The sequence below is a fragment of the Rhinopithecus bieti genome, unplaced genomic scaffold (assembly GCF_001698545.2).
Source record: "Rhinopithecus bieti isolate Rb0 unplaced genomic scaffold, ASM169854v2 scaffold_38004, whole genome shotgun sequence".
NCBI classification, from domain to species: Eukaryota; Metazoa; Chordata; class Mammalia; order Primates; family Cercopithecidae; genus Rhinopithecus; species Rhinopithecus bieti.
In genome coordinates this window covers 1,811,674-1,827,176 of record NW_016816095.1, presented here as the reverse complement: position 1 = coordinate 1,827,176, position 15,503 = coordinate 1,811,674, and the positions used below count along the sequence as shown (strand labels likewise).

Here is a 15,503-nt window from a genome sequence, read left to right as displayed (position 1 = left end):
CCTTTTTTTCTGCCAGATACCCCATTTAGTTTTATTACACCACTGCTCAGTAATTTCTGTAGCATTCTTGACTTCTATGAGTTTGCTGCCCGCCTCTGTCTCTCTTCTCTCTGTCTCCTCTCTCTCTCTAACTTTGGAGAGTCAACCCCACTAACACCCTGCATTTGTATGAATATCTTAAATTATACATAATGAATGTCAAGGGCATCACTAAATATGAAACACCAATAATTTCAAAGTAGATGATACCCTAAGACCAAACAACTTGTTGGTTTCTGTTTTCAGTGCAGTATTAAGAGATAATGTTTTTGGATATGAGTCTCATTATGTAGCATCTTAAGTAGAACCAGCATCCCATTTTATTGAGATTCTCCGTAATAAAAATATAAAGCTGTTGCCTATCTGGCAAAAAATAAAATAGCTCTCCCAGCATAAACATCACATTACTTTTTAACATATGACATCTGCGCATGATCCCATGAATTATGTCTACTCTTCAAAAATCCATTAAAACTGATAATATGAGCAAACCGATCAGGCAAGAAGACTTTTTATGTTAAAAGATCACAATGATGGCAAATTATTTTGTGTGGAAACTTTGACCCTCTTGGAATATTTATTGCGGCTATGCCAGAATATGTCTGTCAAACATTTTACTCTATGCAAAACTAGCTCCCATTGTTTTGTTCAAAACTTGGTGAAGCATCTGAAACCCTGAAAAATGTATGAAGTGATAAATGCAAGTCAAACGCTATGCAATTTAATGCAAAATGACACATGAAGTTATACCTGTTTACAAGATGACAACTTGTAAATTCAAGAATTCTATAACCTATATCTTAATCCATCAAAATCAGAGTTTAAGAGGAATTGCTGGCCAAGGATAACTTCAGCAGGGAGTGTGAGTATATACATTTATTTAAAATATACAGGGTAGTTGTAGCTGTCTGCCTATTTTTGGTATCTTTCTTACTATAGCATGCTTTTATATCAGGTATTATTAACAAAAGAATGTGGACTGTTAATAGGAAATCGTAAAACTACCAAATTTTTAAAGTTTAGTTAATTACATATAGTAGTAGTAGACTTTCAGTCAACTGCTTTTCAGACAGCATTATAGTAAAGCAGTCATTCATCAGTGATTAACACGTTCTCCTCTCTTAGCCATATATGCATTTGTTTTCTATGTATTAACTTTTTCTCTAAATTACTATATTTTTATTCACACAGTGTTTTCTTAGATTTTTAAAATCTCAGAAAATAGAATATTCCTAACTTTAATTCATTTATTTGACAGATACTTATAGAGACCTACTAGGTATCAGGCACTGTATCCTTATATAAAGTTATGTCTTACAAATGAGACACAAAAGTGAACTAAAATAGTCTTAGAATAAACACTTCACCCAGTCAGGGTGTGAAGGATGCACAGGTATTTCCCTGTCAGAGAGAAGCCTTGCAGACAGAAGGGACTGTTTATTGAGGGATGCCATGGTCTAGTCAGGTGACTCCAAATAGTTCAGTAACCTGAATTCCAGACTAAATAAAATACCTCAGCAGTAAGAACTGCCTAGCTTTGTGCCGGCTCTCCTTCATATGCCCTGTCTAGAATCTTCTGGCCTACACCTTCTCACCTGAGCTTAAATTAAATAAGGTAATTGTAACAAACCTCCTTTTAAAAATAAACCTAATCTCTAACAATATCACATAATTTATCCAAGACTAAATTCTAGACTGAAGATTGAACCAAAGCCTAACTGTATCCAAAGCCCCTACTCCCTGTACTGTACCAGCTCAGTGCCCTTACTTCATGTATTGAGTCTGAAGGGCTTTTTGACAGTGGTAGTCACAAAGGTAGACACTGCCTTCTTATTCTTCCTCCATCGCTCTGGTGAATTCCAATATATACAGTAAGTAAAATAATGTCTAAAAATGTCAAAAAAGTTCTCTTTCATGATATGGTAATATGACCATCGCTGGGCTTCCCTGTGGATATTTAACCTTCCTTAGGGGTTAGTTCCTAAGCTATATTCTGTGCAGCACAAATGAATGTTTAGTATATTAGGTGAATATAACAGTGACATATTTTTCTAAATAGCGTCGATAAATTAAGAAAAATAATAAAAAGTGTATTCATTTCAAATTACGTCTGGAACTTAAAACTTACGTTTATAGTTGTATAGTCTTCTAGTTATTTTTAAAAATTTTTTTAAATAAAGCAAACTAGTAAACACAATCATAACTTTTAATAAACTTATTAAATATAAATTTATGAAATTATTTTACCCACATCAGAAACTCACTTCAAATTACCTAACACATATGCATGCTTTTTAATCTGTACCATTATTAAATTATATGTCATCAATTCAAAAATTACTCATCCCAAGTTTAGAATATTCAAATTTGATTATATTTTGTACAGCTGAATTTCATGTACCAACAAATTCATCTGTGAGACCAGTTTTTGCTTTTACCTTAACCCAAAGGTAGGGGATCATGGCTCTTAAGCATCTACAGGTGTTGCAGCAAAGTAATATAAATTTGCAAGTGACCTGTGGTCTAGTAAGTTTGGCAAATGCTGTTATACAGTGTTGTACCAGTTACTTAAAAGACGGTGAAAAATGGAACTCAGAGCAATTAGAGCAAATGATTGATTTCTAAGAGTTTCCTGGTACCAATGAACTGAATAGTATGAAATTGTTATTGAAGTGCCACCATATTGCACTGCATTGCTATGTACGCTATATTTGTTTGAGGAACTCCTTGTTTCATAATTTTCATTGCACAGTTATCCTTGGCATTTCTGAAAATGGAAGTTTGAAGTTTACCTGTGACTCTGGTTTTAAGCATGCTTAGCGATTGCTGTTGTAGCTGAAGGCAGCAGATCTTTGAACAGCGTGTGTTTTCTCCCCCCAGCAATGCATCTCTTTGGCCTCAACTGGCAGCTACAGCAGACTGAAAATGACACATTTGAGAATGGAAAAGTGAATTCTGATACCATGCCAACAAACACTGTGTCATTGCCTTCTGGAGACAATGGTAAGCGAAAGAATTATGTATCCTGTGTTCTTCTTTTAACATCCTTTTTCTATAGACTTATTTTTACCCATGGTTACATCTAGTTTAGATGGAACAGGGAAGAGGTTTTGAAATTACAGATATCATCTTTGTATGAGTGTTTTTTTTAATTAATTTACTTGAAAGGTTGAAAATTCACATTTTTATTACAGGAATGATACGATTCTCTGCCTTCTGATTTGATGGCTAGGCTTTTCTGCCTTTCCCTTTTGCAAGTGTGTATTGAGTTTTATTTTTTGTCTGCAAATAGATTCTAATTCAGTGTATCATCTCTTACGTTACCTTGGGCACATTATGTTTTCTTCATTCAACTTGTGTGTGGAGTTGGAACACTGTATTAATCTTATTATAAAAGCATTTAAATGCAAAACACATTAAAGGATTATAATTTATTGACGTTTTCTCTCGTTGCCCTTTCTCTAAACCTTTAAGAATTTGCACTTTGAGCTAACAAAGATTTTGAAATCAATTGGCTCTGAATTAAAAATGGAATTTAAGTGGTTAGAGAATTCCATTTTTTCAATATAAACACTTAGAAAAGTTTATATATATATCTGTACACTTACATTACAAATACTTTTATATTATTTATGTGTGTGTGTACATGTCTTGCATTGGTATCCTCTGACTTTTTGCAAAATATCATAATACTTTATACCTCAGAGCAACCTGATGAAGACGCCTTCTGATTAATGAATTATTTCCCTTTAGGCATTCCCCTAACTCTTCTTCCTCTTTGTTTCTTATCTCATACATTCGTGTTCAGCTTTGGCATTAATATGTCTGTCCTCATGTGGCTGGTTTCTTTGCAAGACTAGAAAGAAATTATTTTACATTTAATGGACATATATGCTGCTGTGTTCCATGTGCCCATTTACTGTGATGAATACTTTGCACACTTTTTTATTCTTTTTTTCCATCTTCTGTTTTAGTAATAATAATACTTTATGACACTTCTCTTTCTCCTTAGGGAGGTTGAGGAATTTTACGACATTCGATTTTTATAATAATAATGAATCTCCCGCCATATGGAACCTTTTTATATAAAGTTCTGCATGTTCCAGAAGAACTGTAAGCTGGTGTCTGACATGTCACCCACCTAACGTAGACAGTGGCAGTCACTGTAGAGGGGGTTAAAGAGAGGTGAAATTATAGATGGGAAATTTTAATTACATAAATTTCAATTACGTTAGTTTTTTTTATACATTAATAACACACATATGAACAAAATGAGTAACTACACAGAAATTAAAAATACTTATTTTTGGTTTGTATTGACTGAAATTTAGACTGTCTCTTAAAATGCATGGTTCCTGTGAAAATGATCAAATGGTACTTATTAACCATGCATGTCGGGAACTTTTTTACAGATTCAACAAATTGTAATTATACCAAAGAGACAAAAGCTTATTATGGATATTTTATTTATTTTACAACGTCTTAACCTTTTGTTATGATTAAAATGAAAATAGAGTTTGGCTAATTGGTTTCACAGTCCTTGAAAAGCATGATACTGAGAAAGCTGTGGACTCAGAGACTCCCGCAGCCTGGGTGCTGGCTCCTGATGTTTTGCCAGGGAATGCCTCAGCTCACATCAGCACTCCTCAGCTCACAGAAGCCTACATTCAAATCCTTGCCGCTTCACCTGTTTACTTTGTAACTTTGTGCAGGGTGCTTAGTTATTCAGATGTGCAAGAAAATTTAGGGCAGCTCTGGAATGGGCTGCCTAGGATCTTATCAGTCCTAGAGGTTTGGAAGAACAAAGAACATCACATGAATATGGCTTTATTAGTAGAAATTTCTATAAAGCTAGAGTCCTCGAAAACAGTGGCTTTTCAGCTGTTGACCATGACAGTGCAATAAGAAATACATGTTACATCAAAGCCAACGTGTATACACACATAAACATATGTATCTGAAATATGCTTCCCAAAATAACATTTATCCTTGGCTTGTAAAATGCATCTTGGAATTTTCCATTTTATTTTATTGTATTTCTCATTTTTAACAAATGCCACTTGCAATCCACTAAAATAGTTTCATACTTTACAAAATATTGTGATCTGTAATTTCAGAAGTACTGCTTTGGTAGCCTCCTTCTCTAAGAGGGACTAAAGTTCCCCCAAATGATCATAGAATTCAGTTGTATACAGTTCTCTGCACCTTTAGAGCACCTGTATGTACATAGAAGCGAAGTACTTTCTTCCTAGCTGTGTAAAAGTCTCCTCTATAGGGAATGGTTAATGGAAGCCCCAGAATCAGGTAAGTGCACTAGAGAGCTGCCAACTGGACTACGGGATTTGTAGACATTTCCTGGCATGGAAAAGCTGTCTCAGTCTGGGCTCTGACCTTGTCAAAAGAGTGACCTAACTATTAGTTACTTGCCTTCTTTATTATTCCTTGAATAGCCCCCAAAACCCTAAATTGTAAGGAATTCTTGTTTCTGCTTTTCCAAATACAAGTTCTTAGTATCTCCTAAATATAGTACTTAAAGACCCGGGGCACAGGGAGTGGACAGGAACTCTATTGACAAGGAGGGAGGTACCTGCAAAGCACTGCTTTTAGGCTCGCGTGATGAACCTCAGTGTCCATGCACCACCACCCACTACTTAAATTTTACATACTATCCAAGAAGCAGATCACATCATCTCTTTAGAAATTCTAGGAGATTACAACCCTTGAGAAAGCTTTAGAATTCTGAACAAAGCTCGCTGGGAGAATGAACTGTGAAAAGCATAGTGAGAAAATTATTTCACAGCTTCTAAATGTAATACTCTTATTTATGCAGTCCTATTTTACTCTTATTTTGTAAATATAATTCTAAGGAACAATCATTGTGCTAAGGGTGCAGTAAACTCCCTGCTTGCGTTTAAGTTAACACTGAGCCAAAGCTTCTAAATGGTATTTAGTACCTAAAAGAAGAATTTCTATTATGTGCCATCATCTTTTACTGATTATTCCTGAGACCTTCTTTGCCTACAGATTTTAGAGATGAGTTATCAGAAGTGTAGGGTCTTAGACAGAACTGATGGAAATGGACAAAGTGAATAGAGAGGTAAGAATGAAGTTTGTAGCTCAAACACTGGTCTCTTCCCAGAAACTAAACTTATTCCCCTGGCCCAAGGAATTAATTGAGCCTAATGTACTGGAAAGAATCACACTGTCCTATACTCAAGTCCTGGCTCCTTCGTTTATTTACTTTGTAATGTTCAGCAAGTTACTTCACTGACTTCTTTGGGCTTCAATTTCTTCACACATAAAGAGGGACTAATAGTACTTATCTCCTGACTTTCCAACTTCAACAGTCGGCAGCCCTACTATCACTCACAAACTTCTCCCCCTCTACTTCTCAACAACTATTTCAGATCCTCCCGCTATACTCAAAACCCTCTCTCCGCAGAGGACCTTGCATTCTATTAAAAATAAAATAGAAGCTTGCAAGGGGAACTCTGATTTTCTGTAGACACATCTTTATTCCTGCATATATGTGGATCTGTGCTTCCACATTTTCTCCTCATATTCCAGGTTCATTTTTGCATGATGGATCCTCTCGATTCCATTCTCTCTCTTCAGAATGTCCTCATTCTACTGATCCCATCCAGTCAACATTGGAACATTCCAGTCTTTCACATCTTGGAAAACAATAATCTCTTGACTTTGCCTCCTACTGCCTCTCTCTTCTACCAGCCTTCTTTTTATTTATTATTTTATTTTATTTTATTTTATTTTATTTTATTTTATTTTATTTTATTTTTGTGACAGGGTCTCACTCTGTCACCCAGGCCGGAATGCAGTGGTGCAACACAGCTTGGCTCACTGCAGCCTCAACCTCCTAGGCTCAAGTGATCCTCCCACCTCAGCCTCCCGAGTAGCTGAGACTGCAGGCACATGTCACCATGCCTGGCTAATTTTTGTATATTTTGTAGACATTGCTCCACCATGCTGCCCAGGCTGCCTTAAACTCCTGAGCTCAAGCAATCCTCCTGCCTCAGCCTCCCAAAGTGCTAGGATTATTGGCATGAGCCACTTCGCCCGGTGCTTCCAGCCTTCTTGAACATAGTGTGCTAGGTCACTTTGATCACTTCTCTGCCTTCTGTTTACCCCCCTTACAGTTGGGCCTTCACAGTACTCCTTGCTCATGACTGTCCTCCTCTACCTTTACCAGCAGTGAAACGGATGTCTCCAAAGTTACCTATTGCTTTGTCAGTAGCATCAGTGTAACCTCTTTATTCTTCATCATGTTTGAGTTTTTGGAACCATTTAATAGTTAACCTATCCCTCCTGTTGAAATATTCTTTCCTTAGCTTCTGTGATACCGCATTCACTTTGACTTTCTCCCTGACTGTTTTGGCAATGATACCTCTGTTTAGTTGACTCACCTCCCGTCTACCTGATCCCTAAACACTGCTGTTTCTCAGGACTCTGCTCTTTACAACATAATCACTCTGGATTCTGCCACCCACTTTCATGGCTCCAGTTACATTCTCTGTGTTCCTAACTCTCAAATCAGTAAGTCCAGTGTCTCTCCTCAGCTCCAGATCTCAACTACATAAAATTATCCTATTGTCTTTGGAACATTTCCACTTGGGTGTTTTCCATGCATGTTAAACTCCACATGTCTAAAACAGAACCCATCAACTACTTTGGTTATCTGTTACTACATAACAAACCATAACAAAACTCAGTGGCTTAGAAAGCAATTTGTTATCATCTCTTGTGGTTCGGTGAATTGACCAGGTAGTTCTTGTGCTCTTACTTAGGACACTGTGATTGCTTTCAGATGTCAACCAAGGTTAACCAAAGGCTCCACTGAGCTGGAAGTCCAGGGTAGCTCATTCACATGGCTGGCAGTTAATGCCATCTGTTGACCTGAACTCAACGGTAGTCACCAGCTGGAACAAATAAACATGGCCTTCCATGTGGCTTGGGCCTCTTAGAACATAGCAGCTGGTTCTGAAGAGGAATATCCCAAGAGGGAGCACTCCAAGAGACCATGACAGAAGCTACCAGCTTTGTATGACCTAGCAGTGGCCATTCTAGGCTGTCATTGCCATCACATTCTGATGGTCAGGAACTCAGCAAGGTCAGCCAAGATTCCTGGGGAGGGGAATTAAACTCCTCCTCTTGACTAGGGACCTATCATGCCATTGCACAAGAGCACGTGGGATGGAAGATACTGTTGTGGCCATCTTTGGAAAATACAATTGCCAAGCCATCTTTCTTTCCAAATTTGCCTCTCTTTCAGGGATTTCTGTACAGTACCTTCCCACATCCCCCCTCCAGTTTTGCTTTTTGTGGTTTTAGTTACCTGTAGTCCACTGTGGTCTGAAACTATTAAGACACTTTGAGAGAGAGAGAGACAGACCACATTCACTTAACTTGCATTGCAGTATATTGTTATAATTGTTCTATTATTATCTTTTTCTTGCCTAATGTATAAGCTATCATAGGCATGGATGTATACGAAAAAATATAGTATATATAGGGTTTGATATTATCCACAGTTCCAGGCATCCACTGGGGATCTTGGAACATAGACCCTACGGATAAGAAGGGATTCCTGTATTAGGAAGTGGCACCGTCGTTCACTTCATCACTGGTCCAGAAGGCCCAGTGACTGGTTCTACTCTCTCATCTCCCATATTTAGTCAGTCTCTAAGTTCCTTCAACTCTGACCCCGTAATATCTTCTGAATCCTGTTTTCTCTCAACTGGATATAGTAGCCTCCTATCTGTACTGTATGTCTCCAGTCTTGCTCATCCACTCTTCACACACAAATCTGAGATATCAGTTCCTTGCCTAAGCCCTTTCAGTGACCTAGATTCTGGTCAGAAGTCTTTAAATGACCTACAAGGCTCTCCACAGTCTAGCTGTGCATCACACCATAGTGTAATATAAAAACAATATCACAGGCCGGGCGCGGTGGCTCAAGCCTGTAATCCCAGCACTTTGGGAGGCCGAGACGGGCGGATTCACGAGGATCAGGAGGATCGAGACCATCATGGCTAACACGGTGAAACCCCGCTTACTAAAAAAAATACAAAAAAAAGCTAGCCGGCGAGGTGCGGGCGCCTGTAGTCCCAAGCTACTCGGGAGGCTGAGGCAGGAGAATGGCGGGACCGGGAGGCGGAGCTTGCATGAGCCGAGATCGGCCCACTGCCTCCAGCCCGGGCGACAGACGCGAGACTCCGTTCAAAAAAAAAAAAAAAAAAACAATATCACACAGAGATAAAGAGTACAGACTTACGAGCCTCACCACCAGGTTTTGTGTCCTAGTTCTGATCATTAATGCCTGTGCTACTTGGGTTATATAGCTTCTTTGTGCCGAAGTGGTCTCATCAATTAAAAGGGACTAATTTTCTTCACAGAATGGTCTTTGCTCTTGAGTGTTCAATGCAAATATACAAAGGTATAAACATACAATGGTGTATAGTACATAGTAAATGCTTGAAAACTGTTTATGGTTATCACTAGCACTATTTAATGCATCTCATCTAGTCTCATGACTAGACTATAAGGCAAGGATCCTGTCTGTTCTTTCACTGCTGTATACCAAGCCCTTGGCACAGTTCTGGCATGTAATAGTTGCTCACAAAGTATTTGTTGAATGAATGTGTGAAAATAATACAACTAAATAATATGAGATAAAGTATATGAAGGGCCATACATCAAGTATATGCAAAGTACTAGTATAGAATACTGGCTAAGAACTGAAGCTCTGCCACTCACTGGGTGCCTTTAAGCAAATTACCACTCTCACTTCGTGTCTCTTTATAGGGTAATATAAAGGTTTACAATGGGGTTTGAATCAGATAATGCATGCAGGGTGCCAAGCAATGATTGGAACATGACAGCTATTCAATGCATGTCAGTGATTGTTTGCTCTTCACTCCGTGATTCAAGATGATGCACTTGTAATTCATAGCAAAATTTTAAGAAGACGCCTCTCTAAATCAGCATCGGGAGTATCCTCTAAAGCAATAATGGAAATCCCCATCATTTGTTATTTATATATGGTTATTTGAATTTTATGACAGCAATATTATCTTTTTTTGAATGCATAGAATGTATTCATTTTACATTTATTTAATGAGCACTTATTATGTGCCATGCACTGAGCAAGATTCTGGGAATACAGCAGTAAAAGCAAGATGATCACAGCTGTTGCTTCCAGAGCATGTGAATTCTAGGCTGGACAGGAATCGAGCGAGTTATTACAATGAATTAGAAAATCTCCTTTAGGGAAAAGCAGAGTGTACGCTGACAGAACATTTCAACACCTGCTTGATTTCTAAAGGGACAGTAAGACAAGACAAATGCCCAATTTTAGCACAGGATAATTTCAGATAATAAAGACTGAAATAAAAGGCTATACATTTCAGTCAGTGTAACTAGGGCAAGTGACTTCTCCAATCAAAAGAACTCTTTTTGTATGAGTACAAGTTGAAAAACTACAAATATGTGTGTATGTATATATGTGCATATGATTTGTACTGCTTAAACAAAACAATTCCAATTGCTTTTAACTTTTAATTTTTTTTTTTTTCTTTAATTTTTGGCGCAATCTCAGCTCACTGCAGACTCCACCTCCCAGGTTCACGCCATTCTCCTGCCTCAGCCTCCCGAGTAGCTGGGACTAAATTTTACCTTTTCGATCATCGTGTATCAACTTTCTTAAGTACTAGACAACTCTAGAGAGTTCGATTTGATAGCAGGTTGAAGATAACATGTGAATTAGAGAAACGGAGCTGACAGGGCTGCAAAAGCACTGAGTTTTGTTCAATATGGTTCATAGTATTTGTGTTATTACGATGTGTAATCGCTCCTTAATTAGATGCTGTATTGATTTTGTCCATTAAGCTATGTTTGCAAAGTAGTTATGTCTGATTTCACTTAGCTTGTGATCTAACACTCTGTATCCACAATGCTGAATTATGGCATGTGGTTGTTTATAAAAAGATATGTTCTCTCAGAGATCTCAAAGTCAGGGTATGAATCCGAGGTTAGGTCATAGAATTGGAGGGTGGGCTATTGATTTTCTATAAATGCTTAACCTTGCTTCCTGGTGTCTTAATTATTAGTGCCTCTGTGGGATTTAAGATGATATTATCATTTACCTTCCACAACAATTGCAGTTAGACTTTGACAGTGAATTTCTTTTCTGCCTTTCCATTTCAGTCATTATAGGCTTGTTTACTCACATCATAGACAGGTGGCAAATCCATGATATGTATAGCAGACAACTTAGCATTTTGTAATTTTTACTCATTTTTCTGATAGCACAAAATAATTTTCAAACAGGTACCAAACCTCCTAATTACCAATATGACTTTAAATCTTCTGTTTTGTCCTCACAGCATCTGTGGTTGGTAAACTATTATTTATAAAACATTTTCAGTTCAAAGTACTTTTAAAAGGCATTATCTGAAAACTTTCACTCCACTGATGTGTTTTCATATGAACTGGGTACCACATAAGAAGGAGAGGAATAACAATAGCTTTGCGTATGTGGTCTCTTTATGTTTTCACACTCTGACAACTGTCTTTTAAGACATTAAGACTGTTGTGACACATACTTACTGATGAAAGAAAAAAATCACAGTTCGTAGGTGAAAAGACTGCTAGTGGCTCCCACATTCAGGCACAACAGGACATGCTGAAAAAAACCTTCAAGATGATGCCCTATTGTGTCTGAAGACATGGTACATTTCACTCTTTCTGTGAAGGCTGTAATTGGTTTGATTCCTAACCCTCAAGCTTTGAGTTTAGAATAACTGCAGGGCACTCTGTTGCCCTGTCTCTATTTTTTCCTCCAGTTTTCCTCCTTTTTCTTTTAGTAAAACCTACAGACAACCTTAATGTTTCCTATGATCATTCCCAGGTTCAGGCTCTAGGGCTTTATGGACGTAGTGATCTCAGTAAGGGAGGATAGAGAGCCCTAGAACTGGCCTTTTTTTTATTTCTTCTGAAGCCAGAGTTTTCTGGAATTCAGGACATGATGAAAGACTCCTGTGTCCAGGCTTTTATCTAAGAGGACTGATGAGCTTCAGAGGAAAAGGTTGTGCAAGTATTTACAAGTTTATCAAACTGTATCAATGGCCCACTGACTTCCAGGTGTGTTTACCATCAGTAAAGAGCATTTGAAAATGCTAACAGAAATGAACACACTTGACTTGGCCAAATGAGAGAAGGGCTGTGACTTGAAAAGCAGCAGTGCAGAATTTAAAGACAGAGCCCCTTCACAAAACCCTAGTGTGCTGATATTCAAACTAGAAGCTTAAACAGGAAGGCTGTACTAATTTAAGCTGCCATATCAGTGGACTTTGCAGAGAAAAATCAGTGATGTCCTTAGATTTCTATATCACTGATTAGAATGAGAGGTCAGATCTGCAACTACCTTTTAGAAAAGACACATTCCAAGACTGTAATTCAAAATAAAATGATTCTAAATAGTGTAATAACTTGAAGCAAACAGAATTTGACAGGCACTTTAGAGATGAGATTCATATTTCATGGGAAAAGCTAAAATAGATCAGTGGGCTTCAAACTATTTTAGTTTTGTGACCCCTTAAACAAAATAGCTATACAAATTTAATTTTTTTTATTTTTTGAGATCATATGTTTTTAAAAACCTGTTTTCTTCTATATTAAATTATGCTTACAATTATTAGTTGTACACATTTGACTGAAAACAACCTAATTCTTATGTAAGTGTGTTAAAGATTTTGATAATTTAAAACATAAAAAGTGAAAATGTATTGAAAATACCTCCTCTCTGAGATGAATGGGAACTTTTTTCAAATACTTGATATATTCATAGATGAATATTCCTTATAAGAATAAAGCAAAATTCAGTTTCAGTTCTAATCCTGTTTTCCTTTCTTATGAATATAAACAAAAGAAATCTTGCTACAACATAAGTGGCAATGGAAGAATTTTAAGTGGTGCTCTTCAGTTATTTGACATTCTTATTAGTCATATGTCAAAAATCACATTGTGATCTATTTCTAAAAAATATGTTGTCTATAAGCTGCCAGTTTTATCACATTTCTCGTGAAAGCGAAGAATCAGCAACTAACTACTTTGAAAAAGATTTATTATTTACACTGTTTTTAGAACCAATCCTTTACTGGTTTCTGTGTAGGATATCAAAAAAGACTTTACCAAGGCTTAGCAAAATACTGCTAATTTGAACTGTTATTCTGCTACTTAGTGGCACTTTGTTTAATCTGGTATGCTTGAAATGTGGTGAAAAATGGAACTATTGCTCATATTAATTCACCTTTGATATTACAAGTTTATAATGCTTTCATCGTATTACAGGAATATCTCATTTTATTATGCTTTAGCATGCCTCCCATATACCGTGTTTTTCACAAACTGAGTGTTTGTGGCAGCCCTGCATCAAGCAAGTCCATCAGCACCATTTTTCCAACAGCATGTGCCCATGTCATGTCTCTGTGTTGCAGTTTGGTAATTCTCAAAATATTTCAAACTTTTTCATTATCATTAGATCTATTACGGTGACCTTCAATCAGTGAACTTTGATGTTGCTCTTATCATTGTTTTGGAGTGCCAGAAACCACACCCATAGAAGACAGCGAACTTAATCAATACATGTGTGTGTTCTGACTGCTCCGGGACCAGCATTCCCACCATCTTTCTCTCCTTGGGCCTTCCTATTTCCTGAGACACAACAGTATTGAAATGAGGCCAATCAATAAGCCCACGGTGGCCTCTAAGTATTCAAGTGAAAGGAAGAATCACACGTCTCTCAGTTTAAGTCAAAAGCTAGAAATGATCAAGCTTAGTGGGGAAGTCATGTCCAAGATGAGATTGGCTGAAGCTAGGCCTCCTGCGCCAAACACTTGGCCAGGTTGTGAGTGCAAAGGAAAAGTTTTTAAAGGCAATTAAAAGCACGACTCCAGTGAGCACATGAATGATAAGAAAGCAAAACAGCCTTATTACCGATAAGGAGAACATTTGAGTGGCCTGGATAGATGATCAAACCAGATATAACATTCCCTTAAGCTAAAGCCTACTCCAGAGCAAGGCTGTCTCTTCAACTCTGTAAAGGCTGAGAGAGGTGAGGAAGCTGCAAAATAAGAGTTTGAAGTTAGCAAAGGTTGGTTCATGAGGTTTAAGGAAAGAAGCCATCTCTGTGACATAAAAATGCAAGGTGAAGCAGCAGGTGCTAATGTAGACGCTGCAGCAGGTTATCCAGAAGATCTAGCTAAGATCACTGATGAATATGGCTACACTAGACAATAGATTTTCAGTGTAGATGAAAGAGCCTTACACTGGAAGAAGATGCCATCTAGGATTTTTCATAGCTAGAGAGGAGAAGTCAAGGCCTGGCTTCAAAGCTTCCAGGGACAGGCTGACTCTGTTAGGGGGTAATGCAACTGGTGACTTGAAGTTGAAGCCAGTGCGTATTGATCATTCCTAAAATCCTAGGGCCGTTAAGAATTATGCTAATTCTACTCTGCCCATGCTCTATAAATGGAACAACAAAGCCTGAATGACAGCACATCTCTTTACAACATGGCTACCAAATATTTTAAGCCCACCATTGAGACCTACTGCTCAGAGAAAAAGATTGCTTTCAAAATATTACTTCTTATTGACAATGTGCCTAGTCCCCCAAGAGCTCTGATGGAGATGTACGAGGAGGTTAGTGATTTCATGTCTGCAAACACAGCATCCATTCTGCAGCCCATGGATCGGGGTAATTTCAGCTTTCAAGTCATATTTAAGAAGTACATTTTGTAAGGCTATCATAGATAGTGATTTCCTGTGATAGATCTGGGCAAAGTCAATTACAAATCTTCTGGAAAGGATTTAGCATTCTAGATGCTATTAAGAATATTTATGACTCATGGGAAGAGGTCAAAAGACTAGCATTAACTAGAGTTTGGAACTTGATTCCAACCTTCATAGATGACTTTGAGGGTTCACACTTCAGTGGCGGAAGTAACTGCACATCTGATGGAAATAGCAAGAAAACTAGAATTAGAAGTAGAACCTGAAGATGTGACTGAATTGCTGCAATCTCATCATGAAACTTTTTTTTTTTTTTTTTTTTTTTTTTGAGACGGAGTCTCGCTCTGTCGCCCAGGCTGGAGTGCAGTGGCTGGATCTCAGCTCACTGCAAGCTCCGCCTCCCGGGTTTACACCATTCTCCTGCCTTAGCCTCCCGAGTAGCTGGGACTACAGGCCCCCGCCACCTTGCCTGGCTAGTTTTTTGTATTTTTCAGTAGAGACGGGGTTTCACTGGTTTAGCCAGGATGGTCTCGATCTCCTGACCTTGTGATCCGCCCGTCCCGGCCTCCCAAAGTGCCGGGATTACAGGCTTGAGCCACCGCACCCGGCAATCATCATGAAACTTTAATGGATGAGGAGTNTTTTTTGAGACGGAGTCT

At 37.9% G+C, this 15,503-nt stretch overlaps 1 protein-coding gene across 1 annotated transcript in view; it reads left to right on the top strand.

Annotated features, from left to right (window-relative positions):
* The window catches only part of TENM3 (teneurin transmembrane protein 3), a 494,169-nt gene that overhangs the window by 346,610 nt on the left and 132,056 nt on the right, over positions 1–15,503 (top strand). The window contains 1 exon segment of the mRNA XM_017854351.1: positions 2,920–3,042. Within this exon segment, the coding sequence (XP_017709840.1) occupies positions 2,920–3,042 (123 nt within the window).